General features: G+C 55.0%; 3 protein-coding genes across 7 annotated transcripts in view; 1 reads left to right on the plus strand and 2 right to left on the minus strand.

Moving 5' to 3' along the window:
* Nucleotides 1-9,017, plus strand: part of FAM222B (family with sequence similarity 222 member B) — an 83,296-nt gene extending 74,279 nt beyond the window's left edge. For 3 of the 4 annotated variants that reach the window (XM_032320325.1, XM_032320327.1, XM_032320326.1), the window contains one exon: nt 5,066-9,017. In XM_032320325.1, coding sequence (XP_032176216.1) covers nt 5,066-6,675 — 1,610 coding nt within the window. In that variant the 3' untranslated portion in view covers nt 6,676-9,017. Of the gene's footprint in view, nt 1-549; nt 593-5,065 lie in introns of all 4 variants that reach the window. The other variant, XM_032320328.1, reaches the window with a different exon arrangement.
* Nucleotides 9,018-11,284: 2,267 nt separating this feature from the next.
* Nucleotides 11,285-17,368, minus strand: TRAF4 (TNF receptor associated factor 4). Its single transcript, XM_032320989.1, has 7 exons — nt 17,101-17,368; nt 14,123-14,174; nt 13,424-13,528; nt 13,192-13,353; nt 12,949-13,110; nt 12,706-12,861; nt 11,285-12,431 (listed from the first exon to the last, which is right to left on the minus strand). The coding sequence occupies exons 1-7, from the start codon at nt 17,241-17,243 to the stop codon at nt 11,799-11,801; spliced, it is 1,413 nt and encodes a 470-aa protein (XP_032176880.1). The 5' UTR covers nt 17,244-17,368; the 3' UTR covers nt 11,285-11,798.
* Nucleotides 17,369-17,913: 545 nt separating this feature from the next.
* On the minus strand, nt 17,914-27,840 carry NEK8 (NIMA related kinase 8). 2 transcript variants are annotated; one of them, XM_032320987.1, is made up of 15 exons: nt 27,739-27,840; nt 24,396-24,601; nt 23,891-24,123; nt 23,547-23,678; nt 22,863-23,071; nt 22,544-22,626; nt 22,280-22,461; nt 22,037-22,187; nt 21,283-21,359; nt 20,801-20,918; nt 20,026-20,176; nt 19,627-19,790; nt 19,367-19,525; nt 19,030-19,188; nt 17,914-18,622 (listed from the first exon to the last, which is right to left on the minus strand). In XM_032320987.1, the coding sequence occupies exons 1-15, from the start codon at nt 27,783-27,785 to the stop codon at nt 18,594-18,596; spliced, it is 2,100 nt and encodes a 699-aa protein (XP_032176878.1). In that variant the 5' UTR covers nt 27,786-27,840; the 3' UTR covers nt 17,914-18,593. The 2 variants fall into 2 exon arrangements, with proteins under 2 accessions (XP_032176878.1, XP_032176879.1); XM_032320988.1 differs by lacking the exon at nt 27,739-27,840 and having other exon boundaries at nt 23,891-24,043; nt 24,396-24,489.
* Between the last annotated feature and the right edge of the window lie 76 nt (nt 27,841-27,916).

Below are 27,916 nucleotides of genomic sequence, written 5' to 3' on the forward strand. Positions count from 1 at the left end.
TCAGTGTCTGGTGGGGCAGGGATAGAATACAGATGTTTATTGATTATTGTGCTTTATATTGTAAGAGCTCAGGCAGGAGAGATGTAGCAGGGGTCTGGAGGTGTGGGGTATGTGGTATCTTGGCCAGCACTCGAAGTCACCTGGCTAATCACTTTCCCCAGGCTTACCCCACTATGGGTACAGAATCACAGGATTGATCCCTTCTAACACCAGCATTTCCTCCTCTCCCCTTTCTTTGTAAGAGGATGTAATGCATTTCCCACCCTAGATGTGGCATTTGCCTTGGGGCAGTCTGGATTAAGGAACGCCTTGGCCTTGGTGGGTCCTGGGCTTGATAGAGGACCACAGTTTGGGTTAGCTGGATACCCTCCTAGAGCTTTTTCTAGATTGTATATTCCATGATGTTAACTTGTTTTGCGAGTTCTCAGCTGTTTGAGAACTTTATTTAGAAAAATTTTCTCTGACCCATCTTTTCCCAGTTCCTTAGAAAATGTGTTTTTGAACTTACCCCCCCCCCCCCATTAACTGCAAGCCTCTGCTCTTCCCCAGCTCACCGTCAGGTATATCGTGGTGGCTCAGTAAATATGTCTAGGTGAGTGGCTGAAATGACCAAAGGTCATTCATTCATTAATTCGTTTAGATTTTATTTATTTATTTGACAGAGAGCAGGAAAACACAAGCAAGGGCAGCAGTAGAGGGAAGGGGAGAAACAGGCTCCTGACTGAGTGGGAGCCGGATGTGGGGCTTGATCCCAGGACCCTGGGATCATGACCTGAGCCGAAGGCAGACACTTAACTGACTGAGATACCTAGGCCCCCCTCAAATCATGTTTTAGTCAACAGCTCTGACCTCCTTCGTTAAAGAGTATCAGGGTTTGATACCAACCTCAAATTACCCAGTTTTACTACTTTTCTATGCGTGTCTGCCCCCTAGTGGAAGGGACTGGAAATGGTGAATTGGCCCAGAAACTGGATAAGCTGTAGAAATCTCAGAAATATTAGCTAATATTTGTTGATTGCTTACTATGTGCCAGGCACGATTTTGAGTGTACTTATGCATATTCTTATTCGCTCCTCAATAATCCCATATGAGAAACTCATTGTTCTTTTGAGGAGGAGACCTAGAGTACCTCTCGCCAGTGTCACATTAATGTTGAGTGACTACATTAGAACTCCCTCTTTTTTTTTTTTTTAAAGATTTTATTTATTTATTTGACAGAGAGAGATCACAAGTAGGCAGAGAGGCAGGCAGAGAGAGAGAGGAGGAAGCAGGCTCCCTGCTGAGCAGAGAGCTGATGCGGGACTTGATCCCAGGACCCTGAGATCATGACCTGAGCCGAAGGCAGAGGCTTAACCCACTGAGCCACCCAGGCGCCCTAGAACTCCCTCTTGGGTCAGACTCCAAACCCAGTGTTTGAAACACTGCCTGTGCCTCTCCATCTATTGATAGAATTTCCGGCTGCATATGGTACTTGTGTCTTCTGACCTTCAAAATGGAACGATAAACAGGGAGGCCCCTGTGGAAAGCTGGGATTCAGGGAGATATCGGCCTTCACCACCTGCCCCCACCTCTTGCAGTGCCTGGAATAGACAACACTGCTTTCTGCTACATTTGAGTCCCAGACTCAAGTCCTGTGTGGGCTTTCTCCATCAGGTTACTTTTTCTATCTGTACAAACTCAACCAAACGTGCTATCCTTGAATAACTTTTGATAGTCATGGTTCCTATTCACAGAGCTTTTTCCTATTCACTGAATCTCTTGATCCTAGTAATTCTGTGAGGTACAGGGGTACCTCTGGGTAGCTCAGTTGATTGAATGTCAGACTTGGTTTTGGCTTAGGTCATGATCTCAGGGTCGTGAGATCAAAGCTCACACCAGGCTCTGCACTCAGCATGGAGTCTTCTTGGGACTCCCCTCTCCTTATCCCCCTCTCCCCACTTGAGCACACGTGTGTGCTCACATTCGCTCGTTCTCTCACTCCAAAGTAAAATGAAATTCTTTAAAAAAAATTCTGTGAGGTATGACAGCAGGTATCATCCTTGTTTATAAATGAAGAATAACTGAGACCCTGAATAGTAGATAATAAAGCCAGTATTTGAATCTAGATTCTAAGCACAGATTCCCTGTCCTGTGCACTGCCTTATGTCCCAATTAATAACACCCTTAGTATCACATATTTAAATAAGTTGCTTTACAGGGAAGCCTGGTTGGCCCAGTCTGTGGAGCATACAACTCTTGATCTCAGGGTTGTGAGTTTGAGTGTCACGTTGGGCACATAGCTTTTTAAAAAAAATTAAAATAAGTTGCTTACAAAGCTGTGGTATCTGTGTCAGCTGTACACTTAGGGGAAGATGTTAGAGAAGAAAGCAAGCTTCTGGGATGACTGCATGGGACTGAGATAAAGTGTTGAGAAAACTTGGGTTTTTTTTCTTTCAAGGGCTGAACTTAAGTCTGGTACATGAGATGGATGGTGCTAGATTCCAAGAATGTAGCCTCTTTTTTATCCAGTATACTCCTCTCATCCTGGAGAGTCCTTAACAAAGATAACTACAGCCTGTGTCCACCCTTCCCCCTTCTTGTGATTCTGATTCCTTTATTTGACTGTCCTCATCACCACTGTCAACATCAGCAGAAGCAGGACAAAGAGAACTAATCGGTATCCGTGTCCCATTCCATACTCCTGAATCAAGCCAAGCTGCCTTCTGCCTCTGCTAGGGGAAAAAAAAAAACACTCTGAAACTTGGTACTAACTTGGAACATAGGAACTTTTATCAGTCAGCAAGCCCCTGTACCACTCTCTCTTCCCTGGCCCTCAAGAAGGGAAGCCCACCAACATGGAGGAAAGCCCAGGAGCCAACCTGTATTACCTGTCTGAACTAAACCCCGGCAGCTTTAGACTGCTGGCCCTCAGCTGAGCCCAAGTCGTTCCGTCAGAATAGAACCTATACTGCTGATACTTACTGAGTCTTCTGCACATCTGCTCTGGGTCAGGCACGGGGCTAGGAGAGTCACGTGGTTTTGACCAGTCAGCACCTAAGTACAGTGGCTGATCTGGTCAGTTTCTAATGGAATTCTGGTGTCTTGAGTAATCCCAGATTTTCTGGAATTTTCTTATCTAGGAGAATGTAGCAAGGGTCAGAAAATGGCCCCACTTTATGGAAACCGAAGCCCCCTGAGGGTCAGTGGCTTGTAAGAAGCAGCAGAACTCAGACTCTCCTCTCGGGGCTCTGATTCTGCTCCCCAGCTAGTGTTACTTCGAGAAGGTTTCTGGGCCTCGGCCTCCCTCTCCTTTCTGGACTCAGCTATCTCTTTTACATTCATTCTTTTAAGACTCTCTCCAAGTCAGTCATCTTACAAACATTTTGTTTATGGATAGAGCATCCATTCTGTATGCGGTTAATAAAGCAGACCTCAAACATGTGGGAGTGCCTACTATATCGTGGCACTGTGCCCCTGAGAGCACAGCTCTTTCTGTACTCTTGTGCTCAGTTCTACCTTGATGAGCGTGGGACTAAATCTCTCTGCGCCTTATGGACTTGAGCTCTCTTTTCTTGCCTCTAAAAGCAGCATTTTCTAAGCAGTTGCTGCCAGGCTAACCAGCAATGCCACCAAAGGAAGGCAGCTGTGCCCTCTTCCCTCTAGCCCACTCCTTGAGCCACTTCCCTTTCAGTTGATGCCCAGTGATGTGACTGAATGGGGTCTCCTAGGGCCAAGGCAGCTGAGGCCACAAGCTGCGCATTCAGTCAGCTTAGTCCTTGCTCTGTCTTGGCTGCCTCCTGTAAGGGGAGGAAATAGGGTGGGCGTTCGCCAGCTGAGCCAAGGCTCCCCGCCAAGCCCCTTCCTTCTGCTTGGGCAGTCTGTGGGCTTACTCGCTCAGCAAACCTTTATTAAGCACCTTCTATGTACACTTAGGAGAGACCCTACCTCAGAGAGGGAGTAGAGGGCTGAGACCTTTTGCTGGACCCTGGCATCCTTACGGGGCCCTTGTTCTCAGAACCTTTTCCTTTTTGACTGGAAGTCTGACATCCGCTGGAGCCCCCGATGGGTGGCCGCTGGAGATGGGAACAAAGAGACTGTTAACGTTAATGAGGCACATTGAGTGGGTATTTCCGCAGCCTCCAAAGGAAGGCAGGTTTTTCCTCTTTCATTTTGGAAAGTGACAGCTGACAAGGGTGGAATACAGACTATTTTTGGCTCGGGGGACTTAAAGATTCTCTGAATCCTTTCTTCTCAGCTCCCTCCCTGCTGCCCTGTCATTATTGTCACCCCCTCACACACACACAAGGAAATAAATAAAGGCTTTTGATCCTCACCCAATCAGGCAGAGAGTGAGCTGTAAACAAAACTGAACTTGTGACATAAGGCTAGGGGAGGGATGCTGGCAAGCGTATTCCTCTGCTCCTGAGGAAAAAAGCATCCTGTTTGCTGTGCCAGGGTGCCCACCCAGTGGGTATGGCGCCCCAGCTGCCGGGGCACAAGGGAAAGCTGCTGCCTCCCAGACCACCGCAGCCTGAAGAGGCGTCACTGCGGGCGCCCTCTTTACGACGGTGTCTTGGGGAAAGGACTGAGTGGCCACAGAGGGCTCTGACATGCAGCTCCGTGCAGAACCTTCACCCCCAAGGCCAGTGTAAGCTGGTAGGAACTTAGAGTTCCATGTAGGGGAACAACCATCAGTAACCTTCATGACAATTGGCCAGGTTCTGGCTCTCCAAAATCCGAGACTTTAAAAGTTGCTCTGCTGTTCTGATCTTTGGTGGCCTCATTTATAAATGAGAATCCTAATAGTAGCTGCCTTCTAAAGCTGGAGCGAGGATTCATTGAGAAAGCCTGTCACTTAGCACAAGGCCTGACCAGTTACAGTTATAAGTAGTGACTAAATGTTAGCAGTGCTTGTGCCTGTGGGGCTCGGTGAGACTGGGTCTAAGATGAAGAGAAGACCAGGGACGACTTCCTTATCCCCTGCTCTACCCTGCACCCTCAGAAGGGGAATCTAGAAGGGCTGGTTGGCTTGGCACTGATGAGCTCCCTCTCCTTCTTTGCTCTCCTTACCCTTCTCTCTCTCTAGGGGACACTACACAGAAAATGAGAGCTGCTCACTATCCTACCCCAGCCGAATTGGACGCGTATGCTAAGAAGGTCGCAAACAACCCACTGACTATAAAAATCTTCCCCAACAGTGTGAAGGTTCCCCAGCGGAAACACGTTCGTCGTACTGTGAACGGCCTCGACACATCAGCCCAGCGCTACAGCCCCTACCCGACTCAGGCCGCCACCAAGGCAGGCCTGCTTGCCATTGTCAAAGTGCCAGCCAAAAGCATACTCAAGGACTTTGACGGCACCCGAGCCCGATTGCTCCCTGAGGCCATCATGAACCCCCCAGTGGCGCCCTATGCTACTGTGGCACCCAGCACTTTAGCCCACCCCCAGGCCCAGGCTCTGGCCCGCCAGCAGGCCCTGCAGCACGCACAGACCCTGGCCCATGCCCCTCCCCAGACGCTGCAGCACCCTCAGGGTATCCCGCCAGCCCAGGCGCTGTCCCACCCTCAGAGCCTCCAGCAGCCTCAGGGCCTGGGCCACCCTCAGCCCATGGCCCAGACCCAGGGCCTGGTCCACCCTCCTGCCCTGTCTCACCAGGGTCTCCAGCACCCCCCCAATCCCTTGCTGCATGGAGGTCGGAAGATGCCAGACTCAGATGCCCCCCCGAATGTGACCGTGTCTACCTCAACTATCCCCCTTTCAATGGCGGCCACCCTGCAGCACAGCCAGCCCCCGGACCTGAGCAGCATCGTGCACCAGATCAACCAGTTTTGCCAGACGAGGGCGGGCATCAGCACTACCTCAGTGTGTGAGGGCCAGATCGCCAACCCCAGCCCCATTAGTCGCAGTCTGCTCATCAATGCAAGCACCCGGGTGTCCACCCACAGCGTCCCCACGCCAATGCCTTCATGTGTGGTCAATCCCATGGAGCACACCCATGCGGCCTCGGCCGCGCTGCCTGCCGCAGGCCCTGTCAACCTGCCCACGGGCGTCTCTCGAGCCCCCACTGGCTACCCTAGCGACCTCAAGCCAGTCGCCTGGAACCAGCACCAGCTGGCCCACCTACAGCAGATGTGCAGTGAGGCTGGTGGGACGCCGGCCCCTGGCCTGACAGGCAAGCATGCAGCAGGACGCGAGTTGGCAGGGCCTGGCTTTGTGGGCAAGGCCCCTGCCTACCCGCAGGAACTCTGCCTGGCACAGTCCTTCCATCTGAAGCCAGCCCTGGAGAAGCCAACCCCATCCCCACCCGTCAACGGCCTGGCAGCCCCACTGGCCTACCCAAATGGTCACTACTTCCAGCCCCTGTGGAACAACATTCTGCCCACCCCCAATAGCGACAGCTCGGGGTCTCAGGACCTCGCCATGCCGTTCCATGGTGGGCAGCCCACGGGTGCACCCCTCGACTGTGGGACGGCTGCTGCTGGGGCCCACTACCGAGCAGGGACCGGGGGTGGGCCGGTGGCAAGCCAGAACAGCTTGATGCAAACGGTGGATTACCTAAGCGGGGATTTCCAACAGGCCTGCTTTCGAGAACAGAGCCTGGCCATGCTGAGCAAGGCCCACCGAGCCCCTGGCACCCGAGCCCCTGATCCCGCAGATAGTCGAAATCTTCATCTTCAGCACCCTGGGTATAGATAGGGAGCCCTGGTGCCCTCCACAAACTACACATCCTACAGCACCCTCCTAGGTGTAGACTTTTGAGTAATTGGATAGTTTCAAAATTTCGCTGCTCCAGTGTGATCATTCTTAGATGTCTAAGAAAGGGAATTTGGTGGGCTCTAATTGAGGACAGCAGGGGATCCCCTGTGCCCTCATCCTCCCCTCCACCACCCCTAGCAACTTCTGGGTTTATGTGAGGACCTGACCCCAGCTCCAGGCTTTTCTCTCTGCTTGCCTCTCATCCCTTGCCTTGGCCATTTCCTACCAGGCACCTCCTATCCTTTCTTGCACCTCTGCCTGTTTTCCTTAGGACTGAGGTGTGGGAAGGGGAAGGGGCCTGGGGGAGGTGGCTGTGGTGTGCAGCCCCTTCAGCTTGGCCACTCCCTGTCTGTCTCTGTCTTTGGGACTAAGAAGCCAGACTTCCCAAGTGCTCTGGAAGCTAATTCCTTATTCACCCAAAGATCTTCAGTCAAAACTGACCCAGTCTTCACCTCCTCTCACCCCTCTCCATTCCTCAGGGCTTCGTTGTACACCTGTGTTGATTCCAGAGCCACTGCACTTGTCCTTGCTACACTCCTCAAGGGCACCCTGGAGGCACTTGGCCGCCTTATTAGCCTTGAGGCATGGGAAGATCTTTGTGCTGGTATCTTAGTTCCTGACCACACCCCCCTTTCCAGTGCTAGAGAAAGGTAGTAAGGTGGTAGTGACCATTCAGTGCAGCCAAAATCCCTTTCTCACTGTCTTTTCTCCTTAATCACCTGTTGCTCCCATCCCCCATGCCCCTCCAGAAACCAAGCAAAACAAAACAGGATGTTGAGGAACTAAGTAGGTAAAGGGTGATCACATTGGAGTTCAGAATTAAAAACATCCCCCCCCCCCAAAAAAAAAGTTACAATGCATTTGGTTCTCTTTACACTGGCTAAGAATATTGCTCTACACTGTAAGTTTTAAATGTCCTGTTTCTGTGTGAATGTAGTGTGGGTTTGAGTAGCGTGTGAGCGGCCCCACAGGTACATTCACCCTCACCTCCTTTTGCAGCCCCTCAGTTTAGTGAAGAAAGAAAGAAAGAAAAAAAAAACAAAACACAAAGCCTTAAGCTCTTTGAATTCTTCCTTTACCAAATGAGCATGGTTCTAACAGCTGGAGGCGGACCTCTGTGGGAAACAGCCCCTCCTGCCCTTGCCCGCCCTTCACATGCCCATCCTTCACCCCATGCTCAGCGTGTCTCATCCCCAAGTGGCAAATAGTTGGCTAGAAATTTAAGACTTTTCTATAACTTCAAATTTAGAATGTTTCGTAATTTCTTGCACCTTTTTGTTAAAGATACGTAGTTGGGCTCTTTTTTTGTTTTGTTTTGTTTTGTTTTGTTTTAACCAAATAAGCCCTTACCTTTCCTGTCTCTGGGGAATGTGAGCTGATGATGTTATTTAAGATTTGGGGTTTTGTTTACTATACTATCCACTGTTCTTTAGCCAGAAATTCTCTAGTGATCTGAAGCAATGTGACTGAAGACCAGTTTTTAAATTATGTGTTGGCAAGTTGCCTTATATTTAAAAAGAAAAAAAAGAAAAAAAATGCCTGATTGTGTTATGCCAAATGATAGCAACATGAAGTCCTAATTTATTATTCTGATTTCCCTGCCGTCTGTGAACACTGGTACCTCCCTGTCCCTGAGCCCTTGTGTTGTGGGGGTGGGGGGCGGTGCCTGCAGCTTCTGGTTCAGGGCCAGCCCCCCAAGGCGTTGGCCACTGTCTCACCCAGGGCCCCCTTCTGGTTCTTGCTTTTCGGAATTACATTTAAAGAACACCACTGTCTCCCCTTACCCTTGCTTGATCTCCAAACCAGGTATTTTTGCTGTAATTTTTTCCAATGCCTCTTCCCCAAAAGGTGAGCTGCCATCTTAGGAAATTGGACCAGACACCAATTTGGGGGCTTTAAATCAAACCTCAAACCCTCACATCTCTTCCTGTGTAGGGGTGCAACTCTCTGAACTCTCACTCCCACCCCTGGTCTGCATGGAAAATGTACTGTGACCCCCCCCCAACTACCCTTTCCTTTGGTGTGAGATGTTTCCTAGTTCACCCTGAGCCCCCTCCCCCTCTGCCAGCCAACCCCAACCAGCAATAAGGGTCCAAGCCAGGGCCTCCTATCCACGCTCCCTGCCTCCATCCCACACTGCCCCTAGGGAATACCTGATTCCCTACGCTGTCCACATACTGTAGCACTCATTCTCCATCTCCCTCATCTTCTCACCTGTGGTGGTTTATGGGTGTGATGGGGTTTTTAAGATTATTATAAACCAGTAAAAAGGAAAAACTCACCTTCTGATCTTGTCCTATTCGTTGAATGCTGTGAATGTTTGAGGTCATTTTTCTTGCAATGGTTTCTGACATGTCTGACTTCCAGAAGGGAAGCCAGTTCTCATTTTTGAGGGGAGCCATATAGTGTCTATCCCTCAGAAGCCTGAGGAGGTGGCCCACAGCCAGTGCCAGGCCTCCCCCTGGTCGAGGTGGTTTGCAGCTCTGTCCTGCCCTGCCGGCTGAGTGTGCAGTCACTTGTACTTAGAGGACCATTGAAAAAGGGATCTGGTTTGCTCATGAGCCAACTGAAGACTAAACCCCTCCCCCTGCCCTCCTTTGTTTTTTGTTTTAAAAGATTTTATTTGAGAAAGGGAGGGAGAAGCCGACTCCTACTGAGCAGGGAGCCCAAGGTGAGGCTCGATCCCAGAGACCTGGGATCATGGCCTGAACCAAAGGCAGAAATCTTAACCCACCAAGCCATCCAGGCACCCCTACCTCCAACACTTTGGAAGTTCTTAGGGCCTCTGACTGGTGGAGGTAATAGGTGCAGTAATCTGTAACACGGGAAGCGGCCTCTAGGAATACTGATGGAGTTGTGCAAGTCTGGTCCCTTTCTGAGCATGCCAGTCTCTGTGGTGCCCTTCAGAGAAGGCGCTTTGCCTCCTTTACTCCATGACATCCCTGTGAAAGCCGGCCGCCTTCTACTTGGGTCACATATTTGCAGTGAGCCTGAAGTCACACTGCTAGAGTGGACCAAGGGGAGCCCAGTTATGTCTGGCCTCTTTGGGCAGGTGCTTGCAGAGTCCAGCTTACTTTCTGGTGCATAACCTGGCCGGAGTTTCACAAAGCAATTCTCCCTGCCTGCGACTGCACTGGGATGAGGAGATCTGGGGTCTGGCGCTGACTGTGACACCCACTGTTACACAACTCTAGAAGGCTCCCTTCAACCTTCCCCTATGAATGCGCAACGGCAGCGCTGCCAGCAGAGGGAGCCCAAGGGAAGACCGAGGCTGGATGGGAGGTTCCACTTCCTACCTAAGGGAGGAGCCACAGAGCCGATGCTAGAGCCCATGCTTTTCCCTCCCAGCTTCCAGATGTCACTGTACGGAGATGATTTATTTGGGGAAGAGGTGGTCTTTCCTTTCTCAGCAAGGCAGGCAGGACCCCATCTCCTCCTAGGTCATTGAATTTGGCCCTTTGAAGGGTAAGCTGGTGGCTCGTTCCCCAGGCTGGCATTTCAGACCGTCCTGTCACCTAACAAGGGCTCTCTTCACCCAGGCCTGTATGTGGGAGAGTGAAGGCAAAAACTCCAGCCTTGAACCTTCCCCTACTAGGTAATAGCTGCCACACACCGGTCCTCTTCCCGGGGCCAAGACAGTAGAGTAAGGGACTCGATGCTGATGAATCGTACAGTTTACAAGTCTAGGGGAACAGGAGTACTCCTGTCTTACCATAAGACTAACGATGCCCCATGTAGCTGAGCAACTTGGCAAAAAGCAAGCACAGGAAGGATCCAAACCAACCCTACTGCCAAAACTGGAGGGAGATATTCTACCAGGGATTGCTAGAGCTTCAAACAGAATCCAGGCCCTGTCCCAAACCAGCTGAAAGAGCAATGAGAGTCAGTTCACGCCTCTGTGCCTATTTCATCAGCCAGATGTGGATAATCGCACTCACTGAGGCCTGTATGGAGAGTAAACAAATACGGATGAGAAAACCAAAAGACCCTTGGCTCTGCTTAGGCCCTGGGTATGGGATGGGCTTTGGAACTGGATGACCATTCTGTCCAGCACATTCTTAGTGCTGGAAACAAGCAGTCTTACCAAGTCTTCACTACAGCTGGCTGAGATGGCTTCTTTTACGATGGTGATAAAGGCGACTTCATTTGCCTACTGTATTAAAGCCATGCATGTAAAGCGCTTCGCAGTGTCTGCCACATGATAGCTACTGTCATTAGACCAAGAAAGACCTATCTAGGGCAGAAACACTAGTCTGGTGGAGTTATGGATCAGGGACTCCAGTCTTAAAAAAAAAAAAAAGAAAGAAAGAAAGGAAGAAAGCAAGAAAAAAAAAAAGTCCAGAGCCTGCACTTCCCCCATTTACCCACCAGACGGGCAGCGGCAGGCAACTGCTTTCCTAAAGCCCGATGCAGCTCTCCTGTCGTCCACCAGAGGGCGACCCAACAGGGCAGAGAGGCGAGCAGCAGCCCGACTTTGGCTCGGTGCCTTCACAGTCGGGCCAGCCTTCCAGGGCCCTGACCATCCCAGATAAGTCAGGCTGGAACCAAGTTAATAAATACAATTCAGGATTTATTAAAAACCAGGGCTCCCCTGCCGTGCCCCCCTAGCACTAAGTAATAAATAACCAGGGGAGGCACAGCTGGGGAAAGGGGAAGAGAAATCAGATCTCAAGACAGATTCTTTTAACTACCCCTCCCTCTCCCACCTCCCACCCCCTGACTATGGCTCTTGGGACATAGCACCAGCAGGCACCTCAGTCCCGGGTAGAGTGTGACCGGCACCAAGGCATGTCTTTCTTCCCTGCCCAGGAGAGGAGAAAGACCCTGGGATCTCTTGTTTCCAAGCCCTTGATGACCCCAAGACTGGCTCCCCTCCAGGGGCCAGGGCTGAAGCACCAATAGGAGGCACCTGAGGGTGGAATGGAAGGCGGGAGGGGGAGCAAGGGAATAGAACCTAGGCAGCAGAAGAGGCTGAAAGGGGGTCCGGCCCCCTCTCTGGGTTCAGCCAGTTCCTGACTGAGGTCACAATCCCCCCTCCCTTTCTCGGGGAGCCCCGTCTGTACTCAGCTGAGGATCTTTCGGGGCAATTCAACAGAGGCACGGATGAACACGGCGTCATCCCGCACATAGTTTCGCTTACGGATATCCTGGTGGGAGATGAACTTGGGATAACCAAAGCCCAGAGAGCTCTCATCCAGGGAGCCCCGCCAAGTGCCCGGTTTTTGGAAATTCTTCCAGTTTGGGTCGGGGTGAAAGGTCTCAGTGACGTGCTGTGGCTTGGCCAGCCCAGGGTCACTCTGATCCAGCAGGGAGAAGGTGACACGGCGGGCAAACGGCCACTCGAGAAGATTGTCAAAGGCACCTGGCAGCACGCGGATGTAGAGCGAGAGGTGTGTGCCCTCACCGCTGCCATTGCCATTGAGGAACGCAGACACCTGCAGCTTGTAGCCATACTTGTGCGTGTAGAAGGCTGGGCTGAAGCACTCGAGGTTGGGCTTAGCTTTGGCTTCCTGAAGCCGCCGTCCGTAGCTGCCGATCTTCCAGATGAGCACGCCGTCACTGCCCACTGACAGCTCCTCCAGCTCCCGCCGCAGTTCCTGCAGCTCCTGCCGCTGCCGGCTCACCAGGGCGCACATCATGGCAAGGTGCGGCTTCACGCTCTCCTCCACGTGTCGGGCCATCGCCAACTTAGGGCACTGTGGGCAAAGCCCAGGGCCGCAGGGGGGTGGTGCAGAAGGGGTAGGAAGGGAGGACAGTTCTTAGTAGGCACTGGCCCTGGAGAGAGAGGGGGCCGGGGACAGGGCCCCAACTCTAAACGGGAATGACAGAGGACACTTAGGAGCCCGGCAGTGGCTGGCACAGGGAAGGACCAAAGTCTTCCGAGCAGCACAGCAGGGGCCATGGAGGGCCAAGAAGGGGGCTGGCAGGAAAGCCGAGGGGTGGTGGTGGTGGTGGTGGGGAATAGCTCACCCTGTGCTTGCAACCGGAGTCCTTGAACGGACACAGCACCAGCGCCGTGCTGCAACTCTCCTTCAGGTGGCCAGGCAGGTCCTCCCGTGCCACCGAGCCCACGCCGCACTGGTTGGGGCAGGGCACGGGCAAGCGCGGACACTGGTACTGGTGGCTCTAGGGCCGCAGAAGGAGAAGGATAGAGGTCAGCAGCCTGACTCCCCGCTCCCACCCCTCACACCTGCCACCTAGAAAGGGCGTCACCTGGATAGTGTCGAAGACAAACTCCTTGGTGCAGTAGGTGCAAGGCTGGGTGCGCTTGGGGCACTCGGAGGCAGCGTGCTGGGCCAGCAGACGCCGCATCATACGGGCACCGCACTTGTTCTCACAGTACACGCTCTCCTGAGGGCACACGCCTTCGTGGCTCTGCGGAGATGCCCCGGGGGGCCAAGTTAAGGGTGCCCGGCTCAACTACACCCCTCAGCTAGGCCCCCCGCCCCTGCTTACCTCAAAGGCCTCCCCACTGAAGTCGCAGCCACAGAACTCGCACTTGAGGCGCCGCTTGGGGCAGTCGTGCTGCAAATGGGCAGGCAGGTCCCGGCGGCTCAGCTTCGTGGGGCAGCGGTTGGGGCAGGGGATGACGTTGAAGCTGCATGCATTCAGGTGGCTCTGGTGGGAAAGGAGACGGTGAGCGCCCGCCGGGAAAGGACTCATCCCTCCCTCCCCGCCGGGGACTCACCTGCAGGTGCCGCAGCGGCCCACTCCAGCGGCAGCCCTCCTCACTGTGGATACAGCGGATGGCCAGGCCCAACACCTGCACCTCCAGCTCGGGGTCTGGGTAGATCTGGGTGGATGGGGAGGAACCGGCCAGGGTCAGAGGCTGCTCCAGTCCCCAGTCACCACCACCCCACCCTACCCCAGCCAGGCTAGCTCTACCTGAGCTTCAGGAACACGCTCTCTTGATCTATAGTCCCCTCTGTGCCCAGCGATAAAAGGCACAGGTGGTGTCTGCTCCAAAGCTGGACACCAGGGTCCCCAGCGTGCCTGTACATGACACTCCCTCCAGAGGGGCAACCAATCGGCCTGCTCAGTTCCAGGCAGCCCCCACATCCTCTGCTTCCTTCCTCCTGGTAGAGGGGTCCTGGCCGTCAGCCACGGGTCTGGCTTGCCACCCAAAGGGGAGGGGAGCACTCCCTTCGGGCACAGAGCGGCTCTGTGCACCCCCACAGGCTGGGCATTGTGCCTGCCCTCCAGGGCAAACACTGGCCTCATTTGCAAACTGGCCTGGTGGGAGGGGAAGAGGCCACCTTCATGGGGGCACAAGATTCCACAGTACTGGGTTGACACTGGCCCTGAGCCAACTGGCTGCCAACAGCTCCAACCTCCACCAAGGGCAAAACCCTGTAACCTGGGCCCCCGCCTGGCACTGTAGGCTCACCTTGGCATAGTCCAAAGGAAGCTGGTCCTCAGGGCATTTGAAGACGCCTTCACTGTGAAGGGGGAGGGGATAGGGTCAGGCTCCAGCTCCGGGAAGGAAGAACCCAGGCCCCACCCCCTCAACCAGGGTACCCTCCCTCCCTCATCAGACCTCTCAGCCAAGACCCCAGATCCCAGCTCTTGTCCTGAGGAGAGGGGTTCTGGGCCCACTGGAGGCAGACAGCTGCCTCTGAGAGCATTTGGCCAACAGGTGGCAGCTGGTATCCCTCCCCCCCTCACCCAGGAGGGCAGCTGGACTGGAAAAGCAACAGGACACCTGCCCTCCACCCGTTAGTTTTCACTGGCTGGGGGTACCGATGCGGGGAAGGGGGAGGTGGGGAGGTGGGCAGCGATGGGCTGAAATTAAGTGGCAGGGCACCCCAGCCCCCCTTAGGATTCTTGTCCCAGAACCCAGGGCAAAGGTCAGTTTCTGGACCTTCTGGAAAGGTCCCTTTCCTCCTCCAGTGAGGGTGTGTCTTCTAAAGCAAAGAGGAGAGTCTCACCCTCAGGCAATGTTTACACTCCTAACCAGTCCTAACCAGCTGCCTATGGGAAGGGGCTGCGTGCCCCCCATTTTGCAGATGGAAGAACTGAGACCCAAAGTAAAGCAGCACCTGGACATCTTCGGACAGTTCAGACAGGTTCTACTACGCTGTACACACACAAGGGGCTGGGGCAAAAAAAACCTCCAGGCAAGCTCGGCCAAGACTCTGGTCACCTAAAGGCAACCTCTGAAAGCTTCCTTTCACTACTTCACCTTGCACTAATCCCCACCGGGAGGTCAGCACCAAGAAACCTGCTGGCACACCTGCTTCCACCAACATGACCTTGCTGACCCTGGCTAGGGCCAGTCACACACATCTGGCGTGGCCTAGGCAGGGCACAGGCTCACCCAGTAGGACCCAAGGCCCTCAGGCATGGCATTCCCGTCAGATCTGAGTCAAGCAGGTGGGAGGCAGAAACCAAGAAACCAAGGCGGAAGAGGAAGCCACATGGCAGCCTGTCCATGATGCTACTCTGTAGGACCTGGGGAGTTCAGGCCCCGGGTGCTTTAAAGATCTCTAGCACCCACCTCCCCCGACCCCATCACCACCACTGGTTATGCCACCAATGCCAAGAACAATACATGTCCAGGTACTGAAGAGGTGCACCCATGCCCACAAGGCAGCCAGCGCTCCTGGACCAACCTGAGCAATAGCCCAGGCAGGAATGGGGAAAGAGGGGTGGGCAATAGGGGGAAGGGTCTGTTGGGCTGCTTCAGGAATGTGCTGATTTAGTGGTCTGGGAGACAGGGAGGGGACTGAGGCAAGTCCCCAGTCTTCAGGCAGATTAGCAGCAGCTTGGGGCCCAGCCAGGACAAAGGTTCCGCCAGGGTTATGGACACCCTGGTAGGGTAGGGGGTGGTGGTGAGGGACAGAGCCTGTTCAACCACTTCTGTCCTTCGGGGGCCTCAGCTGCACAGCTCAAGAGCTGGGGAAGGGGAAGGAGAGGGGCCCAGACAGCTCCAGGCTGTGCAGTGGAGGCCCAGGCCCAGGGGAGAAAACAGGATGGGGGGAGGGGGCTGTGGGAGAGGAAGAGGGGATTTCCGGGAGGGGGAGGGGCAGAAGCTGGAGAAAGGGGCAGAGGAGGTGGTGGAGGGAAATGGCCTGACAGCCCCCTCCCCTGCTCCCTCGGAGGCTGTAAGGGTGGGTTGGCTGGGGGTGGAGGCAGGGGCTAAGCTGGCCTCATCTGGAAACCAGAGGGCCGGGGAAGGGCACCGCAGAAGACAATGGGACTGTGTGTCTGTAGGGGAGTATGTGTGTACACTGCAGGGAGGTGGGAGGAGGGTGAAGGAAAAGGAGGAGGGGGGCAGGCAGCACCGCAGCTCTCGCAGGAGCATATGTGAGGGCAGGAGCCGGCCCAGACTGGGGGGAACTGAAAACAAAGGGCCTGCTGAGATTTCCGCCAGCGAGGGGCTGCGGAGGGCTAAGAGAGGGAGCGGGGTGCACTGAAGGCAGGAACCCCAGAAATGCTGTCTGCGCCCCTAACTCGCCTCAGCAGACAGGCGGCAGTGGCTGACCCAGCTGTCCCCTGTGCTCCCGGGGCACGACTTTCCCCAGGAGTGGGGGCTCCCTCATCTCGCCTCCCCACACCCGGGCCTGAACAGTTCCCAGCAAAGGAGTTTAGATTCCCGACACGGCAGAGCGCCCAGAACTCAACAGACGCCCCAGAGCCAAGGGGCCACCTGGATCCCTAGTTCAGTTACACCCAGGATGCACGGCCCTCCCTCACGATTTACAGACCACCCTCGGTACTCAAGATCCCCAGGGACGAGGAGGGACACCCGAACGGTTCCACGGCTTCAGGGGCGATCTGTAGCGTCACAGTTCTCCCTCTATTGTGCGACCAAAAGCAGCCCGGGCTTAATCCCACTTAAACCTTTAAGGAACTGTGTGACCGTGGGCAAGTCGCAGCCTTTCTTTGAATCTCTTGTTTCACCATCTGTGAAATGGGAGAACAATAGCTGCCGCTCTCGGATTGCTCTTAGCTCAGGAGGTTAGATGGGCGGAAACCCGAGAGGCTTAAGGCCCTGTGCGGGACCGAGGGTTCTGTCCTCCTCTTCCCCTGCGGATTCAAAGTTCAAGGATGCGGCCGCTCCAGCTTTCAGGTGAGGGGGAGGGCCTGCCACGGGTCAGGAAGGGCGTTTTCTCCCACCTCTACCCCGCCGGCAGGCACGGAATGCTTCCGAAGGGCCCCAGAAACCTTCGCATTACTGCGTGGGGTCCTCCCTCGGGGCCTGACGTCACCGCCGCCCCGTGACGTCACGGTGGGCGCCCCTGAGGTCAGAGAGCCGCGGCGCAGACAAAGGCCCGGCGTGCCTCCCGCCTGGGCCCCTCCCCACGCTCCGTCCCCCCTCGCCACGGCCACGGCCGTTCCCCGCTCCCCACCCCCGGCCCGCACCTGAGGAACTCCTGCAGGCAGGTGTCGCAGAAGCGGTGGCCGCAGGTAGAAACCTGCACCGGCTCGCGCATGGGCTTCCCGCACAGTGGGCACAGCAGCCGCCGCTTGGGCTTCTCAAGGAACTTGTAGTCGAACCCGGGCATGGCGGGTGGGCAGCGGGCACGGGCGAGCGGGGCCGGGCACGGGGCGGCCCCACAGCCCGCGCCTCGCTCCGGCCGCGCTCCCGGCTCCGGGCGGCGCCGACTGGCGGCCGCGGCCTGCGCCCAGCCCCCGAGCCCGCGAGCCCGCCCGCCGGAAGAGGGGGTGGAGCCGCGCCCGCGGGGTCCTAGCGCCCTCCGCACCCGGCTCCCACCCACCTCGCGGGCTAGCGACTTCGGGATCGGAGGACCGCCCGCCAGGCGCCCTCCGCCGAGCGCGGGCTCCTCCTCTCTCCCTTTCGGAAGAGCGGTCGTGGCTGCTCCGCTTCTCCCCGGGGCTGGGGGGTCTCTTGACGCTGGATGGGGCGCAGGGCCCCGGCGGTCACGCTGGGCCGCACCACAAAGGTTCGCTTCTCCGGCGTCAACACCTCGGTCTCGGGGGGCCACGTGTCGCCCCGGGGCCCGGGACTCCAGCTTGCAGGTGCTAGGCAGCCGAAGCCTGGCAACCAGATCTGGGGAGCTCGGCTGGCGCAGGGAAGCCTAGCTGGGCGCTGGGCCAGAGGAACCTCGGCCCCAGCCTCAGGCTGCGCCCACATTCCTCCCTGGACCTCGGCCTTGCCCAGCCCTGGGGTGTCGGGTCTCCACCCCCATACCCGAAGAGATCACATTCGGGGCAGGCAGTTGATGTTTTTATTGGCGCTATTTCCCAGTCATCTGGAAAACTGGTCTGGCCCAGCCAGTTACTCTTTCTCCCAACCTGCTTTGGGGGAATGGCGTGGGTGGAGGGGCAACCTTCGGCAGGGACCCCATTCTGCAGTGGACACTTTGGTGCCCTTGCAGATACACTCCCAGTCCACTCAGAAGTTCTGTGCCTCCAGATCTCCGAGCAATGCAGAAGCCAGGCAGCCAGAATGGCCAGTCCAGGCAGGACGGGGCTTGCCCTGCTCCAAAGCACTGAGCTGCTCTCCCAGGGGGCACCAGCGACTTATTCTCTAATTATGCTGGGGGTAAAGGGCAGGGTCTGGGTGGAGCCACAGCTGCCTCCAGCTTTTTCCTGCCAAGACGCTGGAGACCACCCTGCTTGGGAAGGTTGGGTCTGGTTTCCGACCCTAGCCAGGCTGGACCCTGGGGATACCAACTTAAAAGGGGTGGGAAGAGAAAAAAGATGTTGGGGGAATGGGGTGGTTGGGGTTTCCGGATCCAGGGCCAAAGGAGAGTGGCTGTTCCGCTGGTTCTTCTCCGGCACTGAGGACACTCCAGTGCTGGTGGGGACAGTCCTCTGCAAGTGTCTGGAGTTTTCAAGCATGTTCCGATGAGCAGCAATATTGGGGTGGTCCAGCAGTGTATCTAGATGCCTCACGGTGGGATGGGCTCATCTGTAACCGCTGGAGGTACAAATGAGAAACCCCTGCAGACACCCAGAGGGCAGTGCCTCCAGCAAGGGATACCCACCTTCTCTCCCACTCCCACACACACTGTGCCCTGGACTCTGGACCTTGACCGGCCAGAAACAGAGGTTCAAACTAAACTGGACTGGGGGTAGCAGAAAGAATGCCTTTGGGCCCTGGGAAGCACTGGGAATAGTCCTTAAAGTGAGGCCCAAGAAATAGACTCCCTTGCCTTCGCCAGGCAGGCAGCTGTCTTACCCAACAGCTTCTGCTTTCATTTATCTGGAGGCTTAACATGCTCTTAGTGCTTTGGGCTGTGACCATGGGGGGATAGGAGGGTGGGCAGGGCCCCCACCACTGGATTAAACTTTGTGGAGGTGAGGCAGGAAAAGGTAACAACTCACGACGGACAGCCAGGAGAGTGTTTCCATGGCAACAGGACACAGATGTCACTGTGTAGGGATGTGTCTCCTGCAGCTGCACTGGCCGAGGGAGTCCAGCATCCTCATCCCGTCTTCCTAGTCGACCTCGGGCCCCTTTCCCCCAAGAGTACACTTCACCTTCTGCCAAAGAGAATCCCAAGGACCGGAAGAGGAGGACACAGCTTAGTAAGCAGCTACCCTCCCTCCATCTAGCCCCAAGAGGAGGTTCAACAGCCCTGAGTGGGATACCACCCCCATCCCCACTGCCCACGGGCCTGCCAGCACCCCATCTGCCCCACAGTGCCCACGGATCAATCACCTGTCCCAATGGCTACAGTGAAGGCATCCCCGCAGGCCACCATTGCTATCTTGATGTTCTGCAGGCCTTGGACTTGACAAGGTGCCCTGCTGACCCGGCGGGCATGGGTACCCAACTGCCCGTGCTGATTGCTGCCAAAAGTGTAGCAGTCACCAGAGGCTGTAGGGGAGGAAAGAGGAGAGGATAGGGGCTGTCTCAGCTGAGATCCTGAGGAGACGGGGGAGTCCACCCATGGCCTCCTGGGCCTGGGTCCTACTCACCAGTCACGGCAGCTGAGTGAGCAGTGCCCAGGTCCACACTGAGCAGGGGCTCCTGGTTGAGGGGTGCAGAGCCTAGTGGTATGAAGCTCAGGGCCTCCTCTACCTGCTGGTGGGGGGCAGTCTCCTCCCCCAGGGAGAGGGGGTCCAGGCCCAACTTGTTGAACCTGAAGGTAAAACCAGAAGCCAAGTCCGACTGGTGGTTTGCACAGACCCTCCTGACCCCACCAATGTGTGCTAGGGCTGGTTCCCAGAGGACAGTTCCCACCCTGGGTTGAACCCAGCAGTGTGCTCAGCCCCACCCTCAGCTTGGACCCTGGGTGGAAGGTAGGCAATGACGGACAGAGCATTAGCAGCCAGGGAGGGGGAGGGCAGTCTAGTCATCCCACTGGACCCATTTACCTGTTACTCCCACAGGCCAGGGCTCGGCCTGGGACAGTGAGGATCATGGAAGAGTCAATGCCACATATAACCCGCTGGGCTTCCTGTCCTGGGGGCATGGACACCTGCTGGGGGCAGCTGTGGGACTCCCTGGTACCCAGTCCCAGCCGGCCTACAAGGAGAAACAAGGATGGGGCTAGTTTGGATTTTAGTGTTGGTGATGCCAGGATGCGGACCAGCCATGGAGAGGCGGTAGCGGCGTGAGTTAAGGCTGTGCCCTCTGCCAGAAATAGCTAAGCCCTGTGGTCAAAATCCTACTCCCCCTTAATGCCCTGTTCAGATGCTAACTCTGTCTCCTCCAGGGATGTCCCGTGTCATTCCTTGAGTTCCCACATCTCTGGACCTTGTGGGGAGCCCTGATGTTGTCTGTCCTTTATTGTAGGGAGATGTCATCCCTCCCCACACTAGGCCAGGAGGACAGAAACTCCATGTAAGTCCTCTCTAGTTTCCAATGCCCAGCATGACATCTGACCCAGAGAGGGCCGCCGGATGAAAGAGATCTCTCACTACCCTGAAGGAAGGTATTCCTCCTCATCTTGTCTCTGCACCCAGCACAGGAGGGGCTTGTACTAGATGGGCAGTAAAGTTTTGGTGAATGAAGAAATGAATGGAATCGGCTTAAGAGAAAAGAGGGAGAAGAGGCCAGGGTTGGGAGGTGGGTATGAAGTCCTCTTCAAGTCCCAGTCAGGGTGCTGTGAGATGGAACCTAGAAGCTTGAACAGGGAGGAAAGCTTACCACCGTCTCCGCGGCCCCAGGCAAAGAGTTCTCGCTCAGTGGACAGGGCCAGCACGTGGGACGCTCCACAGGCCACCTGCACCATCTCATAGCCCAGCAGGGCCTCCACAATGGTGGGCTAGAGAGAGAGAGAGAGAGGAAGAAAGAGATAGTAGGCAAGGGGCCTGGACTGCTGCCTGGCCTCAGCATCCCATGGAGGGATGAAGAAGTTGGAGGCTGCAAATTCTCACCAGACAGCTGTGTCTTTAACACACACACACACACACATACACACATGCACACACACACATGCACTGCCACCACTGGGGAAGCCTGGTCTTTCTGTACTTCCCCTGGTGTTGCTCAGAACAGGTGCAGCCCAGGAGCTAGAGGGACCGGTGGCTGCTGGGGATTCCCGGCCCCCAACTCGGGTGTCAGCTGTCAGATGTGCACTCCTTGCCACCACCCCACTTCCTCCTCCCCCAAGTACCTGCAGCACCCACCTGGCTGAGGTCATTGAGGCTGCCATGGCCTAGACACCCATTGCTGCCACTGCCAAAGGTCATGATGATACCTCGGTCTGCAGAGAGGGGTGGTGAGGAAAAAGAAGGGAGAGAGGTTGGGCTGTTTTTCCAGAGAGGCCAGTCCATGGGTTGGAAGAGAAAGAAGTTGGAAGCAAAGGCTGGAAGAATGGGGCAGAAGGTAGAAAAGGACAGGCAGGGTATCTCTTTGGTTGAGTTTGGACAAGAGACAGCCTCTGAGCTGTAGATCTGAGCTTTCCAAGTCTATCACTCAGCCTCCCTCAAATGAAGATAATCTACAGTAACTACCTCGCCAGGCCTGTTGTGAAGGGTAAAGGAGACTGTGTAAGTAAAGCACCTCTCTCTCTCAAAATAACAAATACACCTTAAAAAAATAATAAAGCGGGGCACCTGGGTGGCTCAGTGGGTTAAAGCCTCTGCCTTCGGCATAGGTCATGATCCTAGGGTCCTGGGATAGAGCCCCACATCAGGCTCTCTGCTCAGCAGGGGAGCTTGCTTCCTCCTCTCTTTCTCTGCCTGCCTCTCTGCCTACTTGTGATCTCTGTCAAATAAATAAATAAAATCTAAATAATAATAATAATAATAAAGCACCTGATGCAAGATACCTAGTAGAGCATTAATGAGTGCGCAAATGACAACCAGTGAGGGGAGCTGCTCTGGGGGGGCCTTCTCAGAATCTGTGGAATGCCCCAGGATAGTCCCCTGCTGGACTCACCGGTCAGGCAGGCTGTGAAGAGGTCCCCACAGGCCACATGCTTGATAGTCACGCCCGACTGGCCCTCCAGGAAACGGGAGACGAACTGGGGCTGCCGCTGCTCCACGGCCCCAGGCAAGAGGGCGCCCCCTCCCGCGCCTAGGGGCGGGGCCTGTGGATGGCATGGGTGGGGCCTGAGTGGCCCCTCAGGACTTACCCCCCCTCACTGGACCCCAGGCTCCCCCCACCCAACAGCCTGCTCACCTCCCACAAGATAAGGCGCCCAGAGCGCGTGACACCCGCCTTCTGCGTGCGTCCGGCCGCCACCTGGACCACTTCTGTGTTGAGCATCGGCAGCCGCAGCGGGGTGCTCAGCCCGCCACCCCACGTGTACACGGACGACAGTGGTGGCGGAATGGCCGGCCGGGGGGGTCCCCGGGGTATGCCTGCGGGACACCATGTCAGGTCTATTAAACTGGTGGGAATGGCTTGGCATCGGGGAGGCACCGGAGGTCGGCTCTGACTTACCCCTGCAGCGGGAGCCGGTGGTCCTGCTTCCTGGGCTGCAGCCCGGGGCCATGGGTGGCCCAGGGACCAGGGACTTCTCTGCCCTGTGGGTCAAATGGGGGCTTCAGGACACGGACCGTTCCTGGCACCTGCCCTCCCACCCCCCACCCCCCACCCCCCAACACACCACACATGCAAGAACGGAGGACCTGCCCAGGCTTATTGTGCTGCTCTCACTGGGTGTCTCTCTCTCTCTTTCACACACACACACACACACACACACACACACCCGCTTCCCAGAGCTACAGCCCCCCCCCCCCGCCCCACTCCCCACACAGGCCTCCTCATGCGGACACTGCCCAGATCAGTGTGAAGGTTGAGGAGGGCGCGGATGCAGAGGGGCTGCGCCATAATGTGGCTGAGCGGTGGACGCTGTGAGGGCTCCAGGCTGAGCAGACTGAGGACAAGCTGGCGCAGCTCAGGGCTGTACCGGTCAGAGATTGGTGCAAAGGTGCCACTCATGATCTTCAGGACCAGTGCTGGCAGGTTCTGTGGAAGCACCAAGGGTAAGGTTGGCCAGAGCCTGTCCCAGGCTCTTGGGTGGCAGCACCTCCTGCCTCCAGGTCTAACCGGAGGGTCAAAGCCTTGCACCGCGAACCTGCAGTCTGACGAGGGGACTCCCAGGGATAGGAACACCTGATAGGGGAGCTGCAGCTATGTCCTCAGAAACCCTAGGTGGTTGGTTGGGAGAACTCAGGTCAGGTCTTGCCCTTGGTGGAAGCAGCGGGGGTTGGGGGGAGTCTCTAATCTGGTGGGAGAGCCCTGCTCTCAGGAGTCCTCAGTTTAACGGGGGACCCAAGCCTGAGGGAAGCCACAGCCCAGCCATGGGGTAATTTCCCAGTCTGAGGAGGGAAACAACTCCACCACAAGGGAAGGAACACAGAAGTGGCTGGAGCCAAGGACTTCTAGGGCAGGGAGATAGACATAGATACTTCTCACTTGTCTCTCTGGGGGTATAACTCACCGCAGCTTCAAAGGCCCTCTTGAGGCTGGCCAGTTCATAGAGGACACAGCCCAGGGCCCAGATGTCACTCTTCTGGTTGTAAGGCTTGCCCTCACACAGTTCAGGGGAGATGTAGCACGGGGTGCCCACCACCTGCAAGAGGGAAGCAGATCTTATTACAGCTTAGGGGAGGGAAGGCTCTGTCCAAGGCCCACTGGAGACTGCTTCCTCCTGCAGGACCAACCAGCCCGGGGCGGGGGGGCAGGGGGCCAAGGTCTTGGGAAGGGAGGGGGTTGGGACGCAGAGTGAGCCTTGGTCCTCAAAACCCCTCCAGCACCCATGAAGTCCCCTCTGTGCCCAGGCACCGTGTAGGCCTTGCTCTTGCTACTAAGGATCTTGGAGATGCCGAAGTCCCCAATCTTGACAACCATGCGGTGTTTGTCCAGAAGGATGTTTTGAGTCTTGAGGTCCCGGTGCAGGATGAGATGGGTGTGCACGTGGTGCAGTGCGAGCAGGATCTGCACAAAGAAGTGTAGGATGGTCTCTTCCTCCAGCAGGGAATTACAGCGCTTCTGGATAAACTCGGCCAGCGTGCCACCTGAAGCAGGAAGGAACTAGCTAAGGTCTAGTCTTTTCCCGTGCCTGGCACTCTCCTGTTAAGAAATCAACAGCGGAAAAAAAAAAAAAAGAAAGAAACCAACAGCGCAGACAGGGCAAGGGTCTGCCAGCCTTGCACACCTGGTGTCACAACCCTATACCTGTGAACTGCCATCAAACCCAGTCTGAGGATGGAAGCTGGCTGATCTGGGTCTGCTTGTCCCAGAAGAGAGGGGCCCTTGGAGCCAGGCCAGTGTGAGGAGGCTGGCCCACCTGGTGCATACTCCATGGCAATCATGAGTGCCTTGTCCTCCAGGAAGTTCTCATAGTACTCGATGACATTGGGGTGGTTGAGCAGCTTGAGGACCTGGCACTCATTTTGGGCTGCCTGCCGCTCTTCTTTGGTCATTTGCTCCACTGGGATCTGCTTAATGATCACCAGCTTCTGGTCAGCCTTGCGCAGGCACAGGTGCACAATCCTGGGGACACAGAGCACAGGGGTGGGTCCCAGCTGAGCTTCCAGCCACACGTCAGGCAGGGCAGACCTGGTCGCTGGATGCTCCTTAGGAGAGGGGAAACAGGCATGGAGACTAAGAGGTCATCTAAAATGCATAGGACAAGTTCAAGAACAGGGATAACTGGCCACAAACGCTGTGTGTGGACCTGGGGCAAGTCATTTAACCTGAGGCTTGGTTTCAGCACAGGCACAGTGAAGTTAGTCTTGATCATCCTTAGTGCGCACAGACTTCAGAGTTAACTGCCTGGGTTCAAATCCTGGCTCCTCCTTGTATTACTTACCTGGTTTGGGATTATATGACATTTTCATCTGGAAACCAGAATCAATTTCCCTGGGTTGTTGAGAGCATGAGTGGAAGCTGTTCATACTATTATTTTCTTCCAACTCTGGTCAGTGGCCATAAAAGCAGTGTTCCTAGTCTCCTTCACAACTATATCCCCAGAGCACAACCCAGCATTTAGCACACAGTAGGGGGTCAATAAGTATCTGCTGAATGAATGGACTATAAGAGGATCATTTAAGAGTATCAAATTTATATTTCCATCTCAAACCTCTCCTCTGAGCCCCAGACTAACAAATCCAACTACCTGCTTTGCATTTCTACCAGAGTGACTTGCAAACATTCTAATTTTTTTTAAGATTTTATTTAATTTTTTTTAAAGAACTTATTTATTTATTTGACAGAGAGAGATCACAAGTAGGCAGAGAGGCAGGCAGAGAGAGAGAGGAGGAAGCAGGCTCCCTGCTGAGCAGAGAGCCTGATGCGGGACTTGATCCCGGGACCCCGAGATCATGACCTGAGCTGAAGGCAGCGGCTTAACCCACTGAGCCACCCAGGTGCCCCTAAAAGATTTTATTTGTCAGAGAGACAGAGCATGCAGGAGTGACCAGTACAAGGAGGGGGAGTGGCAGGCAGAGGGAGAAGCAGGCTCCCCCCAGTGAGCAAGGCACCTGATGCAGCACTTGAGCCCAGGACCCTGGGATCATAACCTGAGGTGAAGGCAGACACTTATGCATCCTGAGCCACCCATGCATCCTGCATCTTAAATTTTAACAAATTCAAAATAAAACTTTTGATTTCTGCCCCCAAACCTTTTCTTCCTCAGCCTCTTCCATCTCAGTAACTGATAAAACCATTCAAGTCAGACACCTGGGGGTGTCTGGGTGGTTCAGTAGTTAATACTCTGCTCAGTCGTGATCCCAGAGTCTTGGGATCCTGTCCTGCCTCAGTCTCCCTGCTCCGTGGGAAGCTTCTCCCTCTCCCACTCCCCCTGCTTGTGTTACCTCTCTTGAAGTATCTCTGTCAAATAAAATCTTTTTTTTTTTTAAGATTTTATTTATTTATTTAACAGACAGAGATCACAAGAGAGAGGTAGGCAGAGATAAAGACAGGGAAGCAGGCTCCCCACTGAGCAGAGAGAGAGATGCAGGGCTGGCTCCTAAGACCCTGAGATCATGACCTGAGCCGAAGGCAGAGACTTAACCCACTGACCCACCCAGGCGCCCCCATAAATAAAAATCTTAAAAAAAAAAGGGGGTTCCTGGGTGGCTCAAAGGGTGAAGCCTCTGCCTTGGGCTCAGGTCATGATCTCAGGGTCCTGGGATCCAGCTCTGCATCAGGCTCTCTGCTCAGCAGGGAGCCTGCTTCCCTCTTTTTCTGCCTGCCTCTCTGCCTACTTGTGATCTCTCTCTCTCTCTGTCAAATAAATAAAATCTTAAAAAAAAAAAAGGAATTAAAAAAAAAAAGACACCTGAAAATCACACCAAAATCTTTCCTGTTTCCACTTCTAAAATAATATGAACTCATCCATTTCTGACTTGCAGCCAGAATGACATTTTAAAAATGCAAATCAGGGGCACCTGGGTGGCGCAGTGGGTTAAGCAGCTGCCTTCTGCTCAGGTCATGATCCCAGGACCCTGGAATGAGCGCCATATCGGGCTCCCTGCTCAGCAGGGAGTCTGCTTCTCCCTCTCCCTCTTCCCCTGCCCCCTGCTTCTCTCTCTCTATCTCACACACACACTCTCTCTCAAATAAATAAAATCTTTAAAACAAATAAAAAAAAATAAAAATGCAAATCATATCAAGACCATTCATTCTGCTTAAACCCCTTCCCTTTTACACTTCGAATAACCCCAACCTCTTTACCTCTGCCTATTAGGCCATCAGCTGTCCTCTGTGACAATCACATTTTATACCATTCTCTCTCTCTCTATATATATATATACCATCCTTTACTTTGCCCACTACATTCCAACTTCACCAGTCTTTCTCAGTTCCTTGAATACTCTGAAGTCCTTCCCGCGTGAGGATATGCTGCTTCCTCTGCCTGAAAAGCTCTGCCTTCACCTTCGGATTACTGGTTTTCATCCCTCAAGTCTTGGCTTTACAATTCACCTCTCAAAGAGAAATTTTCCGGGTGCCTGGGTGGCTCAGTGGGTTAAGCCGCTGCCTTCGGCTCAGGTCATGATCTCAGGGTCCTCGGATCGAGTCCCGCATCGGGCTCTCTGCTCAGCAGGGAGCCTGCTTCCTCCTCTCTCTCTCTCTCTGCCTGCCTCTCTGCCTACTCGTGATCTCTGTCTGTCAAATAAATAAATAAAATCTTTAAAAAAAAAAAAAAAAAAAAAAGAGAGAAATTTTCCTTCACCACCCCAAATAAGTAGTCGTGGTGTATGCCACGTTCGCAGCTTGTTAACAATTGCTTTAGGATCTTGTTTATTGTATTATTTTACTACAGTCTACAAGCCCCGAGAGGGAAAAAAAAACACGCCTATTTTGGACTTTACTGTACACTCGGCGCCGAGAGCCTGATGGGTATAGCTAAGCGCTCAATATTTGTTGAATGGCTGAGTCAGGTATCAAAGAACAGAACTCTGCAGCGGCGCAGAGGCTTGCCCGCCGGGGCTCGAGGGGAGGTGGGGGGCGTGACCTCGTTAGAGGCGGAGTCTCCCAACTAGGACCGGGACCGGAAGCCTGGGCGGGGCTTTCCAAGCGGGCGCTCACGCCTCGGGGCGGGGCTAACCGGGCAGCGAATTCGCCGTCAGAGTTGGGGTTCATTTTCCCTCTCCCCGACCAATTCCTTTCCCAGATCCCTGGCTCACCCGAAGGCACCTCTCCCCACCACTCGGATCCGCTCGTACTTCTCCATCTCGTTTCTCAGAGTCACATTTCCGGAACCCACCCCCCACCCAGACGCGGCGCGTGCGCGGACCCGCCCACCCTGTGGCCGCACCCCCGACACTGTAAGATAATTGCGGGGCGGAGCAAGGGAAATCGGTG

This window comes from Mustela erminea, chromosome 18 (genome assembly GCF_009829155.1).
Source record: "Mustela erminea isolate mMusErm1 chromosome 18, mMusErm1.Pri, whole genome shotgun sequence".
NCBI lineage: Eukaryota > Metazoa > Chordata > Mammalia > Carnivora > Mustelidae > Mustela > Mustela erminea.

Excerpts from the sequence above, each read along its gene's own strand:
- TRAF4 (XM_032320989.1), bottom strand. The coding sequence starts at position 17,243 with ATGCCCGGGTTCGACTACAAGTTCCTTGAGAAGCCCAAGCGGCGGCTG. Across the intron at positions 14,175-17,100 it reads TGCCTGCAGGAGTTCCTCAG|TGAAGGCGTCTTCAAATGCC; the intron begins GTGCGGGCCGGG and ends CCCCCTTCACAG. Across the intron at positions 12,432-12,705 it reads ACTCCGGTTGCAAGCACAGG|TGCCCTAAGTTGGCGATGGC; the intron begins GTGAGCTATTCC and ends CTTTGCCCACAG.
- NEK8 (XM_032320987.1), bottom strand. The coding sequence starts at position 27,785 with ATGGAGAAGTACGAGCGGATCCGAGTGGTGGGGAGAGGTGCCTTCGG. Across the intron at positions 23,072-23,546 it reads AGAGGGCCTTTGAAGCTGCG|AACCTGCCAGCACTGGTCCT; the intron begins GTGAGTTATACC and ends GTGCTTCCACAG. Across the intron at positions 19,791-20,025 it reads CTGGCCTGTGGGAGTAACAG|GTTCAACAAGTTGGGCCTGG; the intron begins GTAAATGGGTCC and ends TTTTACCTTCAG.